The sequence below is a fragment of the Typopeltis vanoorti genome, chromosome 5 (genome assembly GCF_054136105.1).
Source record: "Typopeltis vanoorti isolate ZY-2024b chromosome 5, IOZ_Tvanoo_1.0, whole genome shotgun sequence".
Taxonomy (NCBI): domain Eukaryota; kingdom Metazoa; phylum Arthropoda; class Arachnida; order Uropygi; family Thelyphonidae; genus Typopeltis; species Typopeltis vanoorti.
Window position 1 is genome coordinate 21846196 of NC_143553.1, and position 27324 is coordinate 21873519.

The following is a 27324-nucleotide window of genomic DNA, read 5'->3' on the forward strand; positions in this document are numbered from 1 at the left end:
GAAATACAAAATGATGGTACAACATGACAAAATTTCATGCAAGCTGGGGCGTTCCCCGGTTACACAAGGCCACCGTTGTTTTTGCCAGGGAACCAGGGTGAACAGCGAAAAGTCAGCTACTGGAACAAATCTGAAAGCACACCCAAACTCAACATCACCAGAGTTAAAGATCGGTATTATCAACATAAGAAGCCTGAATGGCAAAGAAATTGAGCTAGCTGATGAATTAGATAAGTACCAGATCGATATAATGGGGGTGACTTAAACAAAAAAGACAAAAACTAGTGAGATCTTTCTGAGCAATAAATACAAAATGTTATATTCAGGCAATGATAATCAAGGAAAAGAAGGAGTAGCCATAGTATTTAACACAAAATACGGGGCTAATCTTCTTAAATACCAGGCAGTCTCAAGTAGAGTGATGTGGGCAAATATGAGAATGGGGAACTGGACAATAAGATTTATTTGTGCCTATGGTCCCATAGAAGGTTTTCTACTATGGTACAAGTGGAGGAATTTTTTCACGCTGTAGAAAAAGCAACTGACACAATGAAAAAGGAAAAGTTGGTCCTTGTTGGGGATCTAAATAGCAGAATAGGAAATGATTGTGAGACATACAAAAATATTTTGAGAAAATTTGGAGAAAAGAGCAAAGCTAATAACAATGGCAAATATCTGTTGGATTTCTGCTCAGGACATGGACTGGTTATTACTAACACCATGTTCCAACATAAAAATGTGCACAAATTCACACAGAGAGAAGAGGCAAGGAATAAGAAAAGTCTCATTGACTATGCTATTGTTGATAGTGATGTTTTCTTCCTGGTGCAGGACACCAGAGTGTACAGAGGATTTGAAATTGGAAGCGATCACTATTTAGTCTTGAGCAGGATAAAATTGAATTTCATATTGAAAAGAATAACATGTAAGAAAGTTTTAAAGCGAATAAAAGTTGAGAAGCTCTCAGATGTGAACTGTAGACTAAAATACACAAAGATTATTGAAGAAAAAATGAAAGAGTTTGAGAACAGGAACCAAACCTTTGAGATTCAGTGGCAAGCCTTGAAGAAAACCCTGATTGATTCAGCTAGAGAGGCATGTGGACAAGTTGTCTGCAAGGATAGAAAAATTAGAACTCCATGATGGACAAGGGAAGTTAAAGAGGCAATGAAGGAGAAGAAGAAAGCATATCAAAAGTTCCTGGCAAATAAGTCAGCTTGTGCTCTTAGAGAATACAGAGACAAATGTAAGAAAGCTAAACACTATGTAAAACTAGCCAAACAAAAGTCATGGGAGGACTTTGGCAAAAATATAGAAAATAAATATCAAGAAGGTGGCAAAATATTCTGGAGGTTGTTGAAGAAGCTTAGGAATGGAGGAAAGAGTGCTGTAAAAGGAATTAGAGATGATAAAGGTGACATGAAAACGGGAGAAAAAGATATCCTTGAAGTATGGAGTAATTATCGAAAAACTGCTAAATGAAACAAGCAGTGATGACAGCACAGTGGTAAAAAACACTGACCAGGCATGCAGTCAGGAATACATATCCATACTTGAAGTAGAAAAAGCCATCAAAGGCTTAAAATGTGGAAAGGCAGCAGGAGTAGATGATATTCGACCAGAAATGCTAAAGTATGGTGGTATAAAAGTCTTACAGTGGCTGCACTGCATAGTTCAGAAGGCTTGGACAGAGGGGCAAATTCCCGATGTTTGGAGTAGAGCTCTCATAGTATCCATATATAAAAAGGGAAATAAAATTGAATGTGAGAATTACAGAGGTATTTTCCTACTGAGTGTTCCTGGTAAGATATATGCAAGTATACTTGAGAAATGGTTGAGAAGAATTGTGGAAGAAAAGCTTGGTGAAGAACAAGCTGGATTCAGATCAAATAGAGGCTGTCAGGATCAGATCTTCACTTTATGACAAATAGTGGAGAAATTATGAGAATATAACAAAGATCTGTATTTAAGTTATGTAGATCTGGAAAAGGCATATGACAAGGTGCCAAGAGAGAAGCTATTCAATATGAAACAGTTATTTGGTGTCAATGGGGCATTATATCAAGCAATACTTCGTCATTATTTGAGTTGTAAGTCAGCAGTTAGAATTGAAGGAAGTAGAGGAAGATGCTTTAATGTTAAATCTGGTGTGAGACAAGGAAGTACATTATCCCCTCTGTTATTCATTATCTAAATAGATCAAAAAATTTAAGGAAAGTGGTATTAAACATGATATCAGAATTGGAGATATTAATGTCTGCTCTTTGCTTTATGCAGGCAATGTTATAATTCTAAATAAATCCACTACAAGTCTGCAAGATTAACTGACTAAACTGAATAACTGTTGTAGTAGATATGTGAAGGTCAGCAATAAAAAGACAAAGACAATGAAAATAGGCAGAATCATTGAAAATGTCAACTGTGTTGTGAATGGAGAACCTGTGGAACAGGTAAAACATTTCATCTGCTTAGGCATGATTTTTAGTGAAGATAGTAAATTAAATATAGAAATAGACAACAGAATCAACAAAGCTGGTATGGTAGGAAGTCAACTGAATAAATTCATATGGAATAAGAGAGAAATTAGTCGGAACACTAAATTAGCTGTATATAAGACAGTGTTCAAACCAGTTTTAACTTATGGATCTGAGAGCTGGGTCAGAAGTAAAACACTTGACCAAAGACTAGCGGTCGCAGATATGAGAGTCCTGAGAAAGATTAGAGGCGTGAACAAATGGCATCAATGGCAATATCATATTAAAAACGATATTGGGAAAGAACTTGATGTTGTCAGCATCCAGGAATGCGTTAGCAGAGGTAATCTGAGGTGGTATGGTCACTTAAACAGAATGGGCAAGGAAAGATTAGTAAAACAAGTGTTCTCTGCCAGGTTGGCAGCAAAATGACCCAGAGAAGACCAAGATATAGGTGGATTGATATGGTACAAAGTGCCTTAGATGATAGAAATATAAGATCTGATAATGTTGGAGTCTTGACAAGTAACAGGCTGATTTGGAGGAAAATTGTAGATAGGAAGTTAGTAATGATGTAAATTTTTCATGTAGTACTATCATTTCCTGGTTCATCCCAAGAATTTGATGATGTAGTTTATGAAGTGTCTTGAAAAACACGGTCTGAAAAAAGAAATCCCGCATTAAATTCTAATTGAATTATTATAGATGGGACCTCAGTTATGCTAGGAAAAACGAGAGGTTTGGCAACATTGATGAAAGAAGATTTTCCAACAATTTTAACATGGCACTGTATAAATTATCGCTTAGAACTTGCTGTGCACGATTCAGTGAAAGATGTTATGACAACAAATCATTTTATGGTGTTTCTTGATAACTGATCAAATTAGAAGTATTATATTAATTTGTAATTTTTTATTTGTATATAATGTTTCTGGTGGTGTGGAAGAGAAGGCATGATGGCTTTAAGTCCACCAGAATAAATAAATAAAATTTTTAAAAAATGTTGTGACAATCTAGCAATAACCTCACATTTATGATCCTTATTTTAAGGACCCCCAGAGCTTATTCATTTCGAATTTAACCACTGGGAACTATATCTAAAAGAAGAAGTAGTAATAAAAAATGTAAAGATGGAGAAGATTATGGATCATCAAATGAAAACTCTTCAGGCTCAGAAAAGTTTATTTATAGACCATGAAAAACAATCTCATGTTAATAAAGGAAAAACAAGGGAAACAATTAAAGAAAAAAAATAAAGTTTACTGATTAAAAGTTTTCTCAGTATGATTATCATCTACATGAAAAGAAAATAACTAGCTTCCAAATAAAGAATGATAGGCATGAAATTGAAATTGTGGAAAACAGTTTACAAGAAGCAGGCTAACAACTGCTCCACAGATTGAAGACCTCATCAGGTTCATCCAAAATCTAGAAGTTAAAGACTTGCCAGTGATGCTTCACTAATCATAGCATCTCCTTTCTGCATTGCTTCATTAAATGTACGAGGATTCCACAGGCAAATTTAACAAGAAACTATATGGAAACTTAAGCTATGCCATAATATCAGGTGGTTTTTGTTTCTCCAAGAAACATACTTTTGCAGATATAGAGATATAAAAACTTTAACAGATACATATCCACCTCTTTCTTATTGGAGCTTGGGTTTATTTAACAGGACGGAGTAAGAGTTCTTATTCTTGTCCCCCTCCTTAAGTCATTCTGTAATATCCAAAGGAATGCAGAAGCAAGAATCTTGACAACAGACTGGAAATACTAATGTGTAATAAGGTTTATAAATGTTTATACTCCATCCAGTGGAACAGTTAGACAAAAATTCTTCCAGGAATTGGAGCCATATTTATATAGTGCCCACTACATCATAGCAGCTGGAGATTGGAATTATATTAAAAACCCCACATTAGACAAAATAGAAGGACGCTCCCTGGAGTGGAAAAGTGGTATATGCACAGTAAAAACATGTCATGACAATGCTGACCTAGTAGACATATGGAGGATTTGCAGCCCAGGCCTACATGTACATGAATCAAAGTATTGACACCAATCTTGATTGAATTTATATCTCTTCTTCCTTATAAATAGGATAATTCAGATAAAACATCTTGACATCAACATGTCAGATCATAATCCAGTTCTACTTAAATTCTGGTACATGTAATGAGTAGAGATCAGTTCTGGACCACGGAGACTTCCACCAAATTTTCCGTTGATCATTTCAACCAAATTCCAAACACTCTGTTCAGATTGGAATGTTACCTGGAACTGAGATATGGTTAAAATTCAAACAAGCAGTAAAACAGAATAGGATGGAATGGAGAAAGGAAAAGGCTTAACTCAAAAGAAAAAAGTTGATAGACCTGTATAAAGAGAGAAGCTGGTCTGTTACAAATCATCACAGTGGTATAGAATGTAACAACATCATTAGAAGTATTAACATAGAGATAAAAGTGGAGAGGCAGAAACGAGTAGAAGAATGAAATTTTAAAATAAGAATACAGCAACACTTATCAGATAGCCCTTCAGCTGCACTGTTCAATACACAATTCACTAAATTCCTTGAAGAAAGGACTATCATTCAAATCTGCATTGATGGTGAAGACATATCCACCACCCAAGATATCTTTGACTCCTTTCACAAACACTACAAAAATCTGTTTGAAGACAATAGTACTGTGGGCAATTATAACTCTTGTAACATTGATGGCTTTCCTAGACATTAATGGTCCAGGAATAGAACTTTATTCCTGGGATTTTATTCTTCCCATTCTAGTTATACTGTTTAATTCCTTTCTCTCGTCATTACACATACCAAGTAAATTTGTAGCAAGCCATTCATTCTCATTCCGAAACCTAATAGAAATCACACCTTAATCAGCAGCTGGAGACATATTTCTCTGTCTAATACTGACTATAAAATATTTTTCTGCATTATCAATAACAGGCTCAAAGTAGGAATAAGATACATAATTAAAAGCAGACAATGTATTGGAGTTCCGGGCCAAGCAGTATAATTTAATCTGTTTCTGCTACGTGATCTACTTCGCTTAGTTAATATGAAAAAGCAGCCAATGGCAGTGCTATCAGTAGACCTTAAGCATTTGATAATGTCTGGCATCCCTTTCTTTTCCACATCCTCCAAAAAATCGGTGTGGGTAAAAAGCTGCTATCTGTTATTAAAGGAGCCTATGCCAATTCAACTATCTGCCACCTAGTTAATGGGTTCCTGTCAGACCCAGTCAAAATTAAATAAGCAGTCAAGCAAGGTTGTTCTCTTAGTCCATTGCTCTTTGCATTGGTTCTTGAAATTTTCATACAGGAAATCGACAATACACGAGCTATGCGAGGAATAACAGTTCTTTCAACTATGAAGGAAAATAAGGTATTAGCATATGCCGATGATGTAGTGGGCACTTTGAAGGATAATGATTCCATATACATCTTTTTTGGTATTTTGAAAAAATTCAGCAAGATCAGCAGATTAACTGCTAATGCAGACAAGACAAAAATATAAGTTTTTGGAAAGTCGGATCATGGAGGCATTCCAAAAGGAATGCCTCCAAGAGAGAACCCTCGTTATACTTGGAGTTCTCTTCTCCATCTACCCAATATTACCAGTTCAAGAACTTATATATAAGAACATTGAAAACCATAATCTTCCCCACTCAGTTGTACACAATATATATTACAGATATCACAGAAGCTGAAGAAAAGCAATTATATAGTAAGCCTATGCAATTTTTTTGGTCCAGCCAATACCAAGAAGTTAAAAAGGAATTTCTTCAACTAGCAAAGAAGAAAGGTGGGGGATTTGGGCTTCCAGTTTTAAAATTCTGCTATTTAAGCAATACAGCTTCCAAAATTCATAAAATATTGCAGACTAATCACACATGTGCAGACCTTTTCCAATATTACCTGGGTTTTCATCTTGCCCCGTTTGAGGTAAATGAATATAAACATCCAAAAGCTGAGATTGTTCCTGAATACAAAAAATTCTCTGCTTAACTCTAAGACTGCTACAGCATTCTGGCATTGACATTCTTTCCATTAAAAAAAAAGTAAAATTTGGTATGAAGAAATCTTTAATCCCTTTTGCTGTGAACTTCCACAGTTGGGTACTGACAACAACACTTTGTTTTATAACTTATTGAAGTTCCAAGGATACACTAACAGGAGGGATCTTGTTTGGAGAATTGCATATAGTAGCCTAGCAGTCATTACCATCAAATGGAGGTACTTTATTATTGGCAATCCAATCTGTGACATCTGTTACTGATTGGAAACAGTAGAACATGCATTCTGCAGCTGCCCTGTTATATATGTTGTTACATTCTATACCACTGTGATGATTTGTAACAGACCAGCTTCTCTCTTTATACAGGTCTCTCAACTTTTTTCTTTTGAGTTAAGCCTTTTCCTTTCTCCATTCCATCCTATTCTGTTTTACTGCTTGTTTGAATTTTAACCATATCTCAGTTCCAGGTAACATTCCAATCTGAACAGAGTGTTTGGAATTTGGTTGAAATGATCAACGGAAAATTGGGTGGAAGTCTCCATGGTCCAGAACTGATCTCTACTCATTCCATGTAGCAGAATTTAAGTAGAACTGGATTATGATCTGACATGTTGATGTCAAGATGTTTTATCGGAATTATCCTATTTATAAGGAAGAAGAGATATTCCTTAATTGACTTCAATATTCCCTTAATTGACACCTTATCTCTCTTAGAAAACGTTTTTCCCTCTGACATCTTAGATCTCTTTTCCTCTGCCATTAACTCTGGGCATTTCTCTTGGAACAACAAAATCTACAAGCAGATAGAGGGAACTGCCATGGGTTCCCCCCCTCACCCCCCCCCCTCTTGACAATTTCTATATGGAAGATTTCGAAAATCGAACCATAGACTCAGCCCCACTCAAACCTTCTATCTGGCTAAAATATGTAGATGATGTGTTCTCTATTTGGCCTCATGGCCCAGACACATTAGACTCCTTCCTCAGTCATCTCAATAGTCTACATCCAAGAATCCAGTTCACTATGGAAAAGGAAAAGAACAATTGTTTACCCTTCCTAGACACCTTAGTCACACGCCTGCCTAATGATACACTTACCTTCACCGTATACAGAAAACCCACACACACACACAGGCAGATACATTCACAAACTCTCCCACCACCACCCCTCTCAACAATATGGCATTATTAAAACTCTTACCAAGAGAGCCCACAATCTTTGTTCCAGTGGAACCGCCCTCACTACTGAGCTTAACCACATACACAGCACTTTCCTTTCCAATGGCTACAGCGATCACAGTATCAAAAAAATAATCAACTCCTCCCCCATTCCCCGTCCTTCTCGTCAACAAGATTTTAAAAATGCCATCACCATACCCTACATCCGTGGCATATCCGAAAAAATAGCCAAGATACTAAAACAGTACAACCTACACACAGCATATAAGCCCCACCACAAACTTGCTACCCTTATCCGTTCTACGAAAGATCAGCTCCCTCCTCTCTCTCTGCCTGGAGTTTACAAAGTACCCTGTTCCTGTAAGCTGGCGTACTTTGGACAGACAGGCAGATCAGCATCCATCCGTCTAGAGGAACACAAGTCTTACATCTTCAAACACAACTATGGCCATTCAGGCTTGGCTGACCATGTTTTGGACACCACCCACAGGGTATCATGGAAGAAAACCACCATGCTCCACCACAGCGAATTCAAAAAAGAGAGACTTTTCTTAGAAGCAGCAGCAGCTCTCAAAAACCAACCAAATCTCAATAAATACGGTTGCATTAAGCTTCCGAAGATATGGGAAACACTCATCACCAGAGTTCCCACCTTACATTCCAGGCCACCTACTACAGCCCTTAGAGGGCGCTCTATCTAGATAGGACTTTAGTGTCACCCATGTGGTTGGGCTTAGTATTGTTTGTTATTTGTGTATATGTTACATTAATTGTTTTTGTAATCCCCGTAGATGTCCTAGTGACTAGGACGAAATATAGGAAGTATTAAATTCTATTTTAATTCTTTGTGAGTGTTGTAAAAAATCCATTACACCTCCAACATGATGTCCTCACAGCACTTAAGCCTCTACACACGTATGCACTGTCAACATCTTTTCTGCTCAGTTCATCTACCCAACGTACTGGTGCTAACTGACTACAGAGCTGCTCATAATCATCTGCTTTATACTTCCACATATATCCAAAAATGGACATATATGTGGAACCTTTTCTTGTTTCACCACTTCCCAAACAGGTACCTCATGATCATTCTCACCAAACAGTGGCAGTATTAATACCTCATTGACAACTCTTGTGAAGTTATTAAAGCCTCTAATTGCTTCCATCACATGTGGCTTAAGATAATGATCTCTCTGAAATTCAATAAACTCACTCTCCTTGTTCCCTTCTATATTGCTGTAATTAAAATCTCCCATCAGGATCACCTTTCTTTTACATGCCCACAATTATTTGCCTAACCATATCACAATCAGTATTATCTGCATTCCCTGGTCTGTAAGAGCATCCTATCAGATATACTAGACTGTTAATTTCAACTCCACACCACACACAAATTCAAAATCTGTGCATGTACTATCAATTTCCATATTTTGTGAACACAGTTCCTCTGCAATCATTAATAGCAAACCCCCCCCCTTCCTTTTTTCACATTCCAATCTCTCTGGAAAATTATATATATTGTGAGAGGTCTACACTACCTAGTCAAAAATTTGATATCTTCTAGGAGACTGAACAATAAAATTTATACAGCACAATATTATAAAGCATTTGTATGTCATATTGCTGGTTTTCAAATCCATGTTTCTTTCTAACCTTCCATAGTTATTTTAAGTCTTTAGTGATAAAACTCAAAATTGTCTTCCCATTACTGACAGGTGGTGGGTACTGCAAAAAAAAAAAATAATAATAACCTGTTCTGTTGTAATTAATGGAATGCCCAACACATTATATAATGCTTAACACATTATATAACAGGGCAGCTGCAGAATGCATGCTCTACTGTTTCCAATCAGTAAGAGATGTCACAGATTGGATTGCCAATATTAAAGTACTTCCATTTGATGGTAATGACTGCTAGGCTACTATATGCAATTCCAAAACAAGATCCCTCCTGTTAGTGTATCCTTGGAACTTCAATAAGTTATAAAACAAAGTGTTGTTGTCAGTACCCAACTGTGGAAGTTCACAGCAAAAGGGATTAAAGATTTCTTCATACCAAATTTTACTTTTTTTTTAATGGAAAGAATGTCAATGCCAGAATGCTGTAGCAGTCTTAGAGTTAAGCAGAGAATTTTTTGTATTCAGGAACAATCTCAGCTTTTGGATGTTTATATTCATTTACCTCAAACGGGGCAAGATGAAAACCCAGGTAATATTGGAAAAGGTCTGCACATGTGTGATTAGTCTGCAATATTTTATGAATTTTGGAAGCTGTATTGCTTAAATAGCAGAATTTTAAAACTGGAAGCCCAAATCCCCCACCTTTCTTCTTTGCTAGTTGAAGAAATTCCTTTTTAACTTCTTGGTATTGGCTGGACCAAAAAAATTGCACAGGCTTACTATATAATTGCTTTTCTTCAGCTTCTGTGATATCTGTAATATATATTGTGTACAACTGAGTGGGGAAGATTATGGTTTTCAATGTTCTTATATATAAGTTCTTGAACTGGTAATATTGGGTAGATGGAGAAGAGAACTCCAAGTATAACGAGGGTTCTCTCTTGGAGGCATTCCTTTTGGAATGCCTCCATGATCCGACTTTCCAAAAACTTATATTTTTGTCTTGTCTGCATTAGCAGTTAATCTGCTGATCTTGCTGAATTTTTTCAAAATACCAAAAAAGATGTATATGGAATCATTATCCTTCAAAGTGCCCACTACATCATCGGCATATGCTAATACCTTATTTTCCTTCATAGTTGAAAGAACTGTTATTCCTCGCATAGCTCGTGTATTGTCGATTTCCTGTATGAAAATTTCAAGAACCAATGCAAAGAGCAATGGACTAAGAGAACAACCTTGCTTGACTGCTTATTTAATTTTGACTGGGTCTGACAGGAACCCATTAACTAGGTGGCAGATAGTTGAATTGGCATAGGCTCCTTTAATAACAGATAGCAGCTTTTTACCCACACCGATTTTTTGGAGGATGTGGAAAAGAAAGGGATGCCAGACATTATCAAATGCTTAAGGTCTACTGATAGCACTGCCGTTGGCTGCTTTTTCATATTAACTAAGCGAAGTAGATCACGTAGCAGAAACAGATTAAATTATACTGCTTGGCCCGGAACTCCAATACATTGTCTGCTTTTAATTATGTATCTTATTCCTACTTTGAGCCTGTTATTGATAATGCAGAAAAATATTTTATAGTCAGTATTAGACAGAGAAATATGTCTCCAGCTGCTGATTAAGGTGTGATTTCTATTAGGTTTCGGAATGAGAATGAATGGCTTGCTACAAATTTACTTGGTATGTGTAATGACGAGAGAAAGGAATTAAACAGTATAACTAGAATGGGAAGAATAAAATCCCAGGAATAAAGTTCTATTCCTGGACCATTAATGTCTAGGAAAGCCATCAATGTTACAAGAGTTATAATTGCCCACAGTACTATTGTCTTCAAACAGATTTTTGTAGTGTTTGTGAAAGGAGTCAAAGATATCTTGGGTGGTGGATATGTCTTCACCATCAATGCAGATTTGAATGATAGTCCTTTCTTCAAGGAATTTAGTGAATTGTGTATTGAACAGTGCAGCTGAAGGGCTATCTGATAAGTGTTGCTGTATTCTTATTTTAAAATTTCATTCTTCTACTCGTTTCTGCCTCTCCACTTTTATCTCTATGTTAATACTTCTAATGATGTTGTTACATTCTATACCACTGTGATGATTTGTAACAGACCAGCTTCTCTCTTTATACAGGTCTATCAACTTTTTTCTTTTGAGTTAAGCCTTTTCCTTTCTCCATTCCATCCTATTCTGTTTTACTGCTTGTTTGAATTTTAACCATATCTCAGTTCCAGGTAACATTCCAATCTGAACAGAGTGTTTGGAATTTGGTTGAAATGATCAACGGAAAATTTGGTGGAAGTCTCCGTGGTCCAGAACTGATCTCTACTCATTCCATGTACCAGAATTTAAGTAGAACTGGATTATGATCTGACATGTTGATGTCAACATGTCAGATCATAATCCGACATGTTGATGTCAAGATGTTTTATCTGAATTATCCTATTTATAAGGAAGAAGAGATATAAATTCAATCAAGATTGGTGTCAATACTTTGATTCATGTACATGTAGGCCTGGGCTGCAAATCCTCCATACGTCTACTAGGTCAGCATTGTCATGACATGTTTTTACTGTGCATATACCACTTTTCCACTCCAGGGAGCGTCCTCCTATTTTGTCTAATGTGGGGTTTTTAATACAATTCCAATCTCCAGCTGCTATGATGTAGTGGGCACTATATAAATATGGCTCCAATTCCTGGAAGAATTTTTGTCTAACTGTTCCACTGGATGGAGTATAAACATTTATAAACCTAATTACACATCAGTATTTCCAGTCTGTTGTCAAGATTCTTGCTTCTGCATTCCTTTGGATATTACAGAATGACTTAAGGAGGGGGATAAGAATAAGAACTCTTACTCCGTCCTGTTAAATAAACCCAAGCTCCAATAAGAAAGAGGTGGATATGTATCTGTTAAAGTTTTTATATCTCTATATCTGCAAAAGTATGTTTCTTGGAGAAACAAAAACCACCTGATATTATGGCATAGCTTAAGTTTCCATATAGTTTCTTGTTAAATTTGCCTGTGGAATCCTCGTACATTTAATGAAGCAATGCAGAAAGGAGATGCTATGATTAGTGAAGCATCACTGGCAAGTCTTTAACTTCTAGATTTTGGATGAACCTGATGAGGTCTTCAATCTGTGGAGCAGTTGTTAGCCTGCTTCTTGTAAACTGTTTTCCACAATTTCAATTTCATGCCTATCATTCTTTATTTGGAAGCTAGTTATTTTCTTTTCATGTAGATGATAATCATACTGAGAAAACTTTTAATCAGTAAACTTTATTTTTTTTCTTTAATTGTTTCCCTTGTTTTTCCTTTATTAACATGAGATTGTTTTTCATGGTCTATAAATAAACTTTTCTGAGCCTGAAGAGTTTTCATTTGATGATCCATAACCTTCTCCATCCCTACATTTTTTATTACTTCTTCTTCTTTTAGATATAGTTCCCAGTGGTTAAATTCGAAATGAATAAGCTCTGGGGGTCCTTAAAATAAGGATCATAAATGTGAGGTTATTGCTAGATTGTCACAACATTTTTAAAAAATTTTATTTATTTATTCTGGTGGACTTAAAGCCATCATGCCTTCTCTTCCACACCACCAGAAACATTATATACAAATAAAAAATTACAAATTAATATAATACTTCTAATTTGATCAGTTATCAAGAAACACCATAAAATGATTTGTTGTCATAACATCTTTCACTGAATCGTGCACAGCAAGTTCTAAGCGATAATTTATACAGTGCCATGTTAAAATTGTTGGAAAATCTTCTTTCATCAATGTTGCCAAACCTCTCGTTTTTCCTAGCATAACTGAGGTCCCATCTGTAATAATTCAATTAGAATTTCTTGCGGGATTTCTTTTTTCAGACCGTGTTTTTCAAGACACTTCATAAACATCATCATCAAATTCTTGGGATGAACCAGGAAATGATAGTACTACATGAAAAATTTACATCATTACTAACTTCCTATCTACAATTTTCCTCCAAATCAGCCTGTTACTTGTCAAGACTCCAACATTATCAGATCTTATATTTCTATCATCTAAGGCACTTTGTACCATATCAATCCACCTATATCTTGGTCTTCTCTGGGTCATTTTGCTGCCAACCTGGCAGAGAACACTTGTTTTACTAATCTTTCCTTGCCCATTCTGTTTAAGTGACCATACCACCTCAGATTACCTCTGCTAACGCATTCCTGGATGCTGACAACATCAAGTTCTTTCCCAATATCGTTTTTAATATGATATTGCCATTGATGCCATTTGTTCACGCCTCTAATCTTTCTCAGGACTCTCATATCTGCGACCGCTAGTCTTTGGTCAAGTGTTTTACTTCTGACCCAGCTCTCAGATCCATAAGTTAAAACTGGTTTGAACACTGTCTTATATACAGCTAATTTAGTGTTCCGACTAATTTCTCTCTTATTCCATATGAATTTATTCAGTTGACTTCCTACCATACCAGCTTTGTTGATTCTGTTGTCTATTTCTATATTTAATTTACCATCTTCACTAAAAATCATGCCTAAGCAGATGAAATGTTTTACCTGTTCCACAGGTTCTCCATTCACAACACAGTTGACATTTTCAATGATTCTGCCTATTTTCATTGTCTTTGTCTTTTTATTGCTGACCTTCACATATCTACTACAACAGTTATTCAGTTTAGTCAGTTAATCTTGCAGACTTGTAGTGGATTTATTTAGAATTATAACATTGCCTGCATAAAGCAAAGAGCAGACATTAATATCTCCAATTCTGATATCATGTTTAATACCACTTTCCTTAAATTTTTTGATCTATTTAGATAATGAATAACAGAGGGGATAATGTACTTCCTTGTCTCACACCAGATTTAACATTTTAAGATCATTGCATTAGCAAAGTCCAATCTTGCTGCTCTCCTGGTAGACTTTTTTGGGCTTCTTTCAAATGTTTCCTGAACTTTTTCAATGTTTCATTCAGTCCTTGCTGTTGAAGGCCTGGCACTTTTAGAGTGATCGTCTAACACTGATCCAGTCTTGTGAAATTTCTTGATGAGGTTTGATATTGTGTGCTTGTCTAGTCCAACTTTGACACCAAAACTTTACCTGAAAAGCTTTTCTAACCTTTTCGGGACTTTCTGATGATCAAATGTACTCTTCGATGATGAATACCCACTGCACAGTAGTGTAGGTTGACATTTTGCATACCCTACAAAATGAAAAGAAATGGCTTGATGGCTATAATGTGTCGGTAAAGTTTTTTCTAATTATACCATGTAATTGCAGAGAAAATTCGATTTAAACTTGGTAGGTACATTTTGGGCCACCCTGTATATCTGGTCTTGGGTAAGTCCTATTTTGTCAAAAGAAATTTATTTTTCTAAACATATATCAACAACCAATTACGATATCATATATAGTGGAGTGGACAAATAAATACATGCAGAAGCTGGTGTAATGATTTGGATTCCATAAATCAATTAATGCAAAAATAACTCGTACATACTAAAATGAAAGAATATTACAAGTGTGATTAAAATTAAATAAAGAAAATTTAACAGTTGTTGGAGTGTATGCCCTTGAAGAAGGAAAAGAAGAAGAAAATGAATAAAGAGTTACAAGGAATATATAAAAAATTAAATTAAACAGACCATATAATTATAGCCAGTGATCTTAATGCCAGAATACGAATGAAAAAAATTAACAATAATATATTATTATTATTATTATTATTATTATGGGTATCTCCATGAAGTCAGTAGACTCATCGTGGGAGACCCAAACTAGCAAAACAATATCTGTCATATATCTTCTTGAATTCATTTACAGATGAAGAGCTCACAACTAAGTCAGGCAATGAATTCCACTCATTCACCACCCTCCAGGCAAAAAACCTTGTTCTGACACACTTGTTAACCACACTCTTCTTTAAATTCCAGGGATGACCTCTTGTTCTTCCATCGCATCACACAGCTGAAACATTTCCTCTGCATCAATCCTATAAAAACCTTTCAGTAATTTAAATGTCTCATATCCCCTCTTCTCTGCCTATCAACCAACCTCTGCAATCCACAAGCTCTCAATCTATCAATGTAGGGAGCATTTTTTACATCATTCACCAACTTAGTCACTCTTCTCTGAACCCTCTCCACAGCCTCCTCATCTCCAAGGAATCCAGGTGACCAGACCTGAGCACAGTAATCCAAATGTGGAAGTATCAACGCTTTATAAAGAGGAATAATCCAAGTAATCCTATGTGCAATCTTGGACACCTTAACAATGTGTCCCCTGAACTTCATCTCCCTATCTACCAATACCCCTAAGTCCCTAGCCCCCATCAATCTCTTGGAGTACTGTTCCATCAATGTAGTACACAGCTGGTAATCTTTTAATCCCAAAATGCATGACTTTACACTTTTCCACATTGAACTGACATCCATTACCTTTTGCCCATTCTACCAGCTTATTTAAATCATCCTGCAAACTTTCATCATCACCTTGATTTTTTATTGTGCTACCCAACTTTGCACCATCAGCACACAACTGAATATCTCCCTTTAAGCCATTTCCTATATCATTTATATACAAATAAAACAACAACAATGGCCCAAGCGCAGAGCCTTGGGCCATTGTTGCCTCATCTTGGACTCTGCTCCTCCATACACCACCTTCTGGTATCTCTCCCTGAGCCATTCTCTTATCCATATCACAAATTTAGTATCCATTCCCATCTGCTCCAATTTGCATAACAGTGTTCCATGGGGTATCCTGTCAAAAGCCTTAGCAAACTCCAGCAGTACCACTGTGTAGCCAGTTCCTTTCTCCAACTGAGATGTCATTCTATTATGAAAAGTTAATAGATTGCTAAGGCAGGATCTATCTTCAACAGAACCATGTTGGCCTCTATAGAGTATCATATCCTGATCCACCCATTCTTGAATTTTGTCTTTAACCAACTTTTCCCATACTTTTACCACTACTCCTAAGATGGTGATTGGTCTGTAATTAACTACCACAGTTTTAGAGCCACCCTTATGCAAAGGAACCACTTTGCGTAACTTCCACTCCCTAGGGACCATACCAGAGTTCAAACTTAAATTAAATATCCAAGTAAGAGGTGTTGACAATTCATTTGCACATTCACGCAACACCCGAGCTGATATTCCATCTAAGCCTACCGCAGTGTTTGCATTTAAGTTTTGCAATATATTTAATACCTCTGATTCTTTAGCTTCAATTCTCACATTAGGTATTGCTACAGGTACAGAGATATCCTCACTTGGGTGATGGATTTCTGAAAAGTGATCACTCAGTAACTCGACTATTACATCTGATTTTATCACCTCAATACCATCAGCACCCACTAAAGTTATCCTTCCGAAGTCATTCTTCCTTTTACTTGCCACATAGCGGAAGAACTCTTTGGGATTACCCTTGATCTCTTTGGCTAAGGTCTTCTCATAATCTGATTTAGCTTTTCTTACTATGCTGGTAACTTTCCTAGCTTGAGCCTTGTATTGCTCATAGGTGTACTGATCGCCTTTCTCCTTGTAAATTCTCCATAACATTTTATTTTTTTGCAGATCTAGCTTGATACTACTGCTCATCCATCTAACGCCTGCCTTGTTTGACTTCCTGACCATGGGGACACAATCTGATATTGTTTTCCTCAGATACCCGCTGATTTTATCCCATGCACTGCTAACATCTTTTCCCTGCAATATGTTCTGCCATGGGATGGCTGCAACTCACTCCGAAGCTTGTTATAATTGCTTAAACCTGTAGTTCCGTATATACCCCTTCTTAACAGAAAAATCCACAGATTTTGCAACCTCCCAAGTCAATACCACATGATCGCTTTCACCAATTGGAGGTAACGAGGACACCTTACGTATGTATATATCCTCTGAACCAATAACCAGGTCCAACATTCTCACACCACGTGTCCCTTCAGTTATGTGCTGTTTCAAGTAATTATCTTATAGAAGATGTACGAACTCCATTTCCTTTTTGCTATGTGATATTTCCTCCTTCCAATTGATATCACCATAATTAAAATCCCCCTTAATAATCACTAAACCTGCACTCATTGCACTAATTTGCTGATGCATGAATTCAATATCTCCCCTACTCTCTGGCCTATAGCAGCATCCAACTGTATATTTGGTTGCATTGGTCACTATTTTGCACCAGACCGCCTCAGATGAACTCTCATTCACATGTCTGTCATCTTGATATACTACTTTCTTTGGCTGCAACACATCAGCTATCATCAACAGTACTCCTCCCCCTGTTCTATCTTCTCTATCCTTCCTGAAAATACTGTACCCATCACATTCAATTCCAGTGACCACATCTTTTACTGACAGCCAAGTTTTACTAATGACTACAACTTTTGGTGAGATTGCACTGACTAATGCCAAAAATTCTTCTCTCTTATTTCAAATGCTTCTTGCATTGGTATACAAAAATTGCAGAATCCCTCTAGTTCTTGTACCGGTTTTAGAACTGATATATAAGTTCACTAATTTCAGTAGTCCCATGCCGATTTTTATCCCTTCTCTTCTGCAATTTATTCTGCGAATAAGGATCAATAAATATACAATCAGTGCTAAAGTTTCTCTCTCTTACACTCAACCTTCTCAATATTAGTTTCCCTGCCCAATTACTTCAACTTGTTCAGAAAACAGTAACTTCTTCAATCGCTTATGTCCTTCCATGTTCAGGTGCTTCCCCATCTCTAGCATACAACTGTCTTTTTCCTTCAAACACACTCCAAACATCAACAAATTCCAGACCTCTTTTTTTGCACATTCTTGCAATCATATCATATCATTGCATTCATTATCATCGCTCATCTACTTAACTCGCAATTGTCAAAACGAGGCAGCACACACACTATCCTCCCATTGACACTTTTTCTCTTCACAATATCTAACAATGTTCTTAAATCTTTTGCTACCCGATTTATACTACCACTCAGGTCATTTGTACCCACCATAACTATCATCTTGTCTGCTTCATGCCCTCTCTTTATTGCTAAAGCCATTCTTTCTATTGTACAACATTCTCCATACAAGCGTCACTCATGGACTCATTTTCTACACTATTCAGCATGACTCTTCCAGTTTCATTACTCAACGCTCTTTTATTTACCCCCCCCACTCTCACGACATATCGTTTCTTCTAGACCTCTTGTGGTTTTATTTTGTTGACTCCCAATCACTCCCATACTATTTATTATTGCATCATTCACCAAAGACTCACCCATACGTAATCATGTTCTAGTTACTTCAGCTAAAGTAATCTCTATAGTCCTAATTTTTCTATTTAACACATTAAACTCAGTTTTAACTTCCAGTATCTCCTTACTGAGCACTTCCAATTCCTCATGCAGAAGATGAAGGTCATTTTTCATTTTCATGAACTCCCACCGAAGTTCTTTCGCTACGGTCCCGATGTTAGCTTCCATTCCCAAATGTTCCAGCCTATCCCGACACTTCTCACATATGTCAACATTTTTGTTCTTCTCATTTAGCCAGACCAACCACAGATCCTTCACATTCTTCGACACACACATGCAGCAGTTTCCGCAACGCATCCATTGCGAAAAATCTAACGCTGAGCCAGCCTTTCGTGTAGAAGTCCTGCGCGCCGTTGACGTACGTTTCTTGTTGGATGCCATCTTTACACATTGAAGTAGTGAAACAAATGGCAGCGAAAACACAATATATATAAAACAGTTCCAAACAGTAACACCACTGAAGGACATTTGTATCTAACTGATGCATAACTGTAACACAATTTGAGACAAAAAGCCACACAATATTTAAATTTAAAAACACGCTTTCTAGCCTAACTAAGCACGACCTCCACATTCACCAAGGACACTAGCACCACCAACAGTAAACAAAATGGAAAGTGAGTCATTGATTATATAATACATAATAGTTTAAAAATAATGAATACATTTTACAGACATAAAAATATACATGGTGTGCAAGAGGAAAAAAATCAATAATAGACTACTTTATAGCAAATGAAAAAACAGCAAACTTTTTCCTAGATGTTAGAGTCAGAAAAGGGCTAGAAATCAACACATATCACTATTTAGTGCTGGCAAAACTAAGGTTTCCACCAAACTGGTTGCAAAAATTTAAAAAAATAAACAAACTAGAGAAACAAAATCTAATTACAAAGTAAGACTACTAAATGATTCAAGTATAAGAAATTTATACCAACAGAGGATTGGTATAAATAAACAAAATACAGAAAATGAAGACATTGAGAAAGAATGGAGTAATATAAAAGAAATTATTGCATCAGCAGCATATGAAAGTCTAGGAACACAAAAAAAATATCATAAAAATAAAAAAATTACATATATGGAACAATGAAATAAAAACAATAATTGAAAATAAAAAGCTGGCTTTTAAAAGATGGTAAAGTAGCAAAAAACATGAAGATGAAATTGAATATAAAATAAAAAAAAAGACGAGCAAATCCAAATGTGAACAAAAATGATGGTCTAACCATTCCAAGGATGTGGAGGACCCATTTGCAACCTTTATAGCAACTAGAACAAGCCAAAGAAAAATTTCAATACAAGAAGACTTGGTGAAGTTTTTTTTTTCTCTTTAACATTCAATAGCAACTTGAACTGTACAAGTCCAGAAGAAAATTGTAGTATAACAATCTGAACTGTACAAATCCAGAAGAAAATTGTAGTATAACAATCTGAACTGTACAAATCCAGAAGAATCTTAGTAGTACAGGAGGACTTTAGCACAGTTTATTGTAGTTTTTTATTTAATTTATTTATTATTTATTTATTTTACATTTTTTAAAAAATTTTATTTATTATTTATTTATCACTAGAGGTCAGGCTAAGAAAAAGATTAATTAACAGTGTAGATTTAATTTACCTTTATAGTGTGCAAGAGCATGTAGCTTGGTTTCCTGCACACATGTATCCTTCTGATGATGACCTCAATATAGGGGTCGAAATGTCAAGTGTTATTTTATTAATAATAAGTAAAATAATCATTTGAGCACGTGTGTTTTGCATCCCTAAGTTCCGAAATATGAATGCTGATCACCGTGTAACCTTAAAAGAAAGAAAAAGCCAAAAGAGAAACCAGAAAGAGAGACAGAGAAAGCTGAGAAAAATTTGTATCATATCTAGAAAATGACATGCAAAATAAGACCCAATGCCATATAAGATACTAAAACACATGAATGCAGATATGAAATTGCAAATATAAATTGATGTAAAAGAATTTTTGGATTACTTTACAGATCTTTGGACAGATAATACTGCCATCAAAAACAATTACACCGGAAATTTACAAAATACTTTAAATGATATAATAACAATGAAAGAATTAAAGGACAACCTAAAGAAAATAAAAAATGGCAAATCAGCAGGAGAAGATAGGATAAACTCCAAACTATATAAATTTGCTGGAAAAAAATTTCATCAAAAATTATTAACATTTTTAAATAAAATATATACAAATGGACAAGTACCAATAGAATGCAATACAAGTATATTAATACCTATATTTAAAAAGGGAATAAAACAAAACCTGCTGCTAATTACAGAGGTATTAGTTTATTGAATAAATGTTACAAAATATATAGTAGAATACCTAATGAAAAACTGAAAATATACAGTGTAAAAATATTATTAGAATGCCAAAATGGATATAGGAAAGGATGCTCTACAATGGATTCAGCTTTCTGTTTAAAACTACTTATAGAAAAAAGAAGAGAATTTAATTTAGAAACTCATCTTTTGTTTATAGATTACGAAAAAGCATTTGATCAAGTAAAAAGATTTGTACTGTTTGATATATTACAAAGAATAAATATACCTAATATTTTACTGCATGCAATATTGAATATATACAAAGATAATGAAATAAAAAATAAATGAAAAAAAAGGTCTGTAAAAACAATCTATAAACCAAGGAGTAAGACAAGGATGCCCTCTGTCTCCAACACTTTTCAATATTTCAATATTTACATTAATGAAATATTAATACAGTGGAACACCTTCCAGGTAAACAATCCAGGTATAGAAATTTTCCAGAATAACAAAATAAATACACTATTATTTGCAGATGATCAGATAAGGAAGACAATTTACAAAGAGCAATATATAATTTAAACATTATAGTAGAACAGTTTGGAATGAAAATTTCCAAAAATGATAAAACAATGGCATTTTGTGGACAAACTCCAGTTAGAAGTAAAATAGAAGTAAAAAATAAAAAATAAAATAATAGAACAGATAAATACTTTCAGTTATCTTGGATGTGAAATATCATATGAAGGAGAAAAAGACATAAAATTAAAACTGCAAAATTTTTACAGATTTTAGGCCTGATAAATAGAACACTCAATCCAGATACAGTACAAAAAGAAGCACACTTGAAAATATACAATACTTTAGCAGTGCCCACATTATTATATGGCAGTGAAATTTGGGCAATAAGCAAAGAATAAAAACAAGTGAAATTAGATTTATGAGAAGAACTGCAAAATACACATTATTAGACCAAAAAAGGAACAAAGACATGTTAAAAGAACTAAAAACAAAATCAATAGAAGAAAAATTAAACAATTATAAATGAAAATGGATAGAACATGTAAACCGAATGGCCAACTCCTGATATCCTAAACAAATACTAAAATATAAGCCAGTTGAAAAGAGAAGGCGGGGGGGGGGGGGGGGTAGACCTCAAAAAAGGATATTGGATGGATAATGAGACTGGAACAGACCGATATGGTCTCTACCCGTAATTAGCATTAAGATGATGATGATGATGATGACATATATCAATCCTTAATCATGCACAGAGTAAATGCTGATAGCATATAGTTATAACTGATATTAATTATAAGAATTATTATATAGTAAAAAAGTTTCATAAATTACAATTGTTTACATAGCCAATATGAAATAAATTTAGGTCAGCTAAATTCCTAATCACTAGCTGATACTTTTGTGTGCACAGCATCAAAATGAATACATGGTGATTGCATACACCATGTGAGCCTGTAAGCTTGACCTCATGGTCCAAAGCTTTTTGAATAAAAATACAAAAAAAGCTTTTTGAATAAAATACAAAGAAACTGGAAATGTATATCTGCATTTCCAGTTTCTTGAGCAGCCCCATATCAAAATACAGGATTCATTAGTAGTTCTATAATTACTGGCTAGTGCCCATTTATGTCATTTTCTAGCAGTATGTTACAAATTTAGTTAGAAACAAAATATGCTTGCCAATAGAATTAAAACATTAACCCATTCATCTCATAAGTAACAGATTTGTTTATCTATTTCAGGTGACTTCTCCACTTACACACAACATTAGTGGCACAGCTAAAGCCTGTTCCCAGACAATCATTGCTGTTATATGGTTTCATGAAATGAAATCTGCACTGTGGTGGATTAGTAATGCAGTAGTTTTGATAGGATCTGCTGGTTATGTGAGAGTAAGGCATTTGGAAATGCAGAAAAATGGCACTGAGAAGAATGAAACAAATTCAGAAACAAGTCATCCACTCAAAGCATAAAATAAAGATTTCTAGTTGTAATGTAATGTTTTATTGAATATATAAAAGTAAACTGCAATAAAAGGAAAATACATTTGTATATCTGTAGAAATATTTTTGAGGTGCAAGTAATTTTTAAGTCTGCAAAGAAACAGCAACATAATTCTTGTCATGAAAATGCTAAATAGAACTTTTATTTTTCTTATTTTTAGAATTCACAGGTAATCAAACTGAAGTAGCCACCTATCTGTTCATGATTGTTAAAAAAAATATACAGTGAATTTTTGTTTATAGCAGTCATGCACAAAAGGTCGCAAAAGCCATCTTGGCACTACTATAGATCTTTTGATTCACCATAAAATATTATTACCAGAATCACATTTAATTTAAATCTCTTTATTTATAAAATTTTTGGCTAAGTTTCATAGCCATTGTCAATACAATTAACATTATTATTATTATATTACACCTCCAGGGAGTCCTAAGACTCATCGGGGGAGGGCACCTTCTCGACAACTCTGTCTCCACCACTGAGTCCACCAATGCCATCTACCACCGACTACCACAACTAATATTTTCACAGACAACATCCATGCCCATGGCATGGATGTTGTCTGTGAAAATTTAGGATTCGAACCCGCAGCCTTTTGGCTGGAGAGCGGACACGCTAACCACTTGGCCAACCAGGCTGGCTAATTATAGGAAATTAGCTGTCCTGGCAATTATAGGAAAACACAAAAAAGAGAACATCAATTCAATTGAAAGCACGTGATATTATGTGCACTATCAGCTGCAGGAGAATAGCTCCATCTGCATTAATAGATATCCAAAATAAATTACAGGAGATTCTAAAATTTAATTAATAAATTATTTTTAAATATAAACAAAAAAATTAATGACATATTAAGGAACACATAAATGGTAAGTATTAGTCAGTATAACTTCCCAAAGTTGAGAAAGTTTTAAGCAGTCATTTTTGTTCTGGTTTGAGTTGTGAATGTGTGCTTAACAGCTTTCTTTGTGCATTCTTTCCAGAAGAAAATAACTTTTGTCTAACACTTTGATTTTGTTCCACTGAATCCTGTGTTTTGTAGATAATGCACGGCTTGCTGAGCCAGATTTGTTGGGTTCTTTAAGTGAAATGTGTTCTTGATGTTCTTCAAGGTGGATTTGTGCAGAATGATCAGTCTGTCCATAATAACATAAGCCACAAGAGCAGGGGATTTTGTAAACTCCAGGATAAAAAAAAAAAAAAAAGGAGGATATTTGTCTTTAGGTGAGGTGAGATAAGGAAGGTATTAAGTTTGTGAACTGGATGGAAAGAGACTTGTAAGTTGATCTGTTGAAGTGGTCTTGTTATTTTTCCTGAAAGTCCTTTAACATATGGAATACAAATTCCGGTAATTTCTTCTTGAGGCAGGTTAAGATGACAGCGATAATTATTGATTATTTTATAGATACTTTTTTGCATTATAACCATTAGAGATAAAGGTAGTTCTGATAATAAATAGTTCTTTGTTTAGAAGAGAATCTGTAGAACGTATTTTATGAGCTCTCTCGATTAAAGATTTGATTACTCCATATTTCTTATGAGTGATGATATGAGTTAGAATCTATGTATTTACCAGTGTAAGCTGGTTTTCTATATACTGAGAACTGCAGACTGCCAGTTGGTTGATGTAGAATGAGAACATCCAGAAAAGGAAGACAATTGTTATCTTCTACTTCCAGGGTACAGTTGATTCTTGGGTTTATTTGATTAGTTTTTTCAAGAAATTCATGAAAATCAGACAAGGAGGAATTTCATACAGCAAACACATCACCAACACATCTGTATTAAATCGATGGTGAAAAAAACGTCCAGAATATGTTGTTCGAAATGTTCCATAAAGTAAATAGCTGTTCCCTCTATCAGTTTGTTCTGGCAGCTTTTAGCTGCCAGAACAAACTGATATCCTGAATTTATGACAAGGTCAAATAATTTTACAATATCAGGAAAATCATTATTATTATTATTGCCCAAGACCCCATGGAGTCAAAGACTCATCTAGGAGGTCTTTTTATCATACACACAGCTCATCATACTGTGCTTTAAACACACTCAAATTCTCTGCAGACACCACACTCTCAGGGAAGGCATTCCAATCATTCATAACTCTGCATGAAAAAAACCTACTCACTCTCCTATCACACCCTCTTTATACAGTTTCCAGGGATGACCTCTGGTTCTCCCCTGATCTCCCACTGTTTTCTGTAGAACCTCTCGAACATTGATCCTATAACAACCCCTTACTAACTTGTAGGTCATGTCATATCTTCCCTCTTCCTCCTGTCCATCAGACTCTTGCATCTTCTCAGTCTTTACTCATATTTTTTCCTCATTCCAGAGGTAAGAAATTACCTTAGTCAGTCACCTCTGGACACTTTCCAATATCTCTTCGTCCTTCTGAAAACCAGGTGACCAAATCTGCGCACAATAGTCCATGTGTGGCCTAATCAAAGCCTTATACAATGGAACAAGAATCTCCCTACCTCTACAAGTCAGTGTCCTCCGCATCATTCCCAGAAGCCTTTGTATAGTCTTCACAATTTTGGCAATGTGTTCCCTAAAGTTCAGATCCTTATCCACTATCACCCCCAGATCTTATTTCCTCCATCTCCAACAATACAGCAGTATCTCGCTAATCCGAACTAATAAAAACCGTGCTCGTTCGGATTAGCAAATTTTCGCCCAAGAGACAACAATAACTAGCATTTAAGACAAAAATAACCAAATTCTAATTGCACATCAATTTAATTCTGTAAATAAATGAAGTATCCGATAGAAAAAAACTACTATACTGTAATGTAAAACTTAAAAAATAATACAGTACACAAATTTATTTTAGTAAAAAATTTAGTTTGTATGTACTTGTATTGTTGAGGATTCTGATTTAATAAAATTGCATAGTTCAGTACATAACTTAATTTGCTTTAAAAAAATATCACTTTCTTGTACACAACACACAAAAAAAAGTTTCACAAAATAATGCAAAATAACAAAAAATTTTTTTTTATATCTTTGTAAAAAAGTCACTGATTTTCTTTTGCTTCTTGGAAGCTAAACTTTTTTTTTTTTGAATGCTTCTTTTCAGAGCTGCATTAGCAATAAAATTTTGTGGAATGTCGTATCATTCGGCTTAGCCCATTCTATACACATATTAAAACTGTGAACTGCCTCTTCATGTTTTACTTTTTTTTTATTCGAGTTCTTTATCATCATCGTCTTCTAATTCATTCTGTAGTGTCGTATTTATAATTTCAGAATCTGATTTGATTTCAAATTCACTTTCAGTTCTACCTGTAATCCATTCTGTAACATCTGTTTGTGAAATTTCAACACTTGGATTTATATTTTTAACCAAATTATGCATGTTTTGAATTTCCTCTTTTTGTGTATCACTGTAGTTATCTTGGTAAATTTTAGAAGGCCACAGTTTTCTCCATGATGCTCGAATTGCTTCAGGTTCGACGGCTTCCCAGGAAAACATGAGCACACAATAAATCAAAATAGACCTACAGTATAACTGTACAATCGACAGTATGAAAAAATACTCTACTGTAATAATAATAAAATAAATAATAATAGTTAAAATAATAATTATTAAATAAAAATAATACTACACAATATAATAATACATAATAAATAAAATGTTTTTCTTTGAAACTGCAGTTCAGATTACTGGAAGGTTCAGTTTAGCGAGTACCACTGTATGTCCTCACCAAGCATAAATTCTGCATCCCATCTTTGTTTCGCAAATTTTAAAACCTTACATTTTGCAACATTAAGCTCACATCCCCATACCCGTGCCCAGTCACTCAATTTATTCAAGTCTTTTTGTAAGGTCACAACATCTTCTCTATTCTTCATGGTTCGTCCCAACTTTGCATCTCTGCAAACAACTGAATATCTCCATCCAAATCTTTACCAATATCATTAATATACGAGTTAAACAGTAATTGCCCTAAAACAGACCCCTGAGGCACACCACTAGTGACTTTCCTTTTCCTGGATATCGCTGCCCCATATACTTGTTGATACCTATCAGATAGCCGGTCTACAATCCAATGCACTAATCTAATATCCAATCCCATCTGCTCTAGTTTGACTATCAACTTATCATACGGTAATCTATCAAAAGCTTTTGCAAAATCTAAGTATATTACTGTGTATCCTTCTCCTCTGTCCAAGGAAGCATTTACCTTATTGTAATAAGCAAGAAGATTACTAAAACATGACCTCCCTTTAGCAAATCCATGCTGTCAATCAAAGATAATACCATTGCTGTCAACCCAATTCTGGATTCTAGTTCTCACAAGCTTCTCCAACAACTTAACCACGACACCTGACACAAGATAGGGCTATCATTTTAATAAGGGAATCCGTGAGCAGACATATAAATACA

At 35.1% G+C, this 27324-nt stretch overlaps 1 protein-coding gene across 2 annotated transcripts in view; it reads left to right on the forward strand.

Annotated features, from left to right (window-relative positions):
• The window catches only part of nac (GDP-fucose transporter nac), a 356711-nt gene extending 333732 nt beyond the window's left edge, over positions 1-22979 (forward strand). For both annotated transcript variants that reach the window (XM_090393057.1, XM_090393058.1), the window contains exon 7: positions 22670-22979. In XM_090393057.1, the coding sequence (XP_090249183.1) occupies positions 22670-22900 (231 nt within the window). In that variant the 3' untranslated portion in view covers positions 22901-22979. The remainder of the gene's footprint in view (positions 1-22669) is intronic.
• The last annotated feature ends 4345 nt before the right edge of the window (positions 22980-27324 follow it).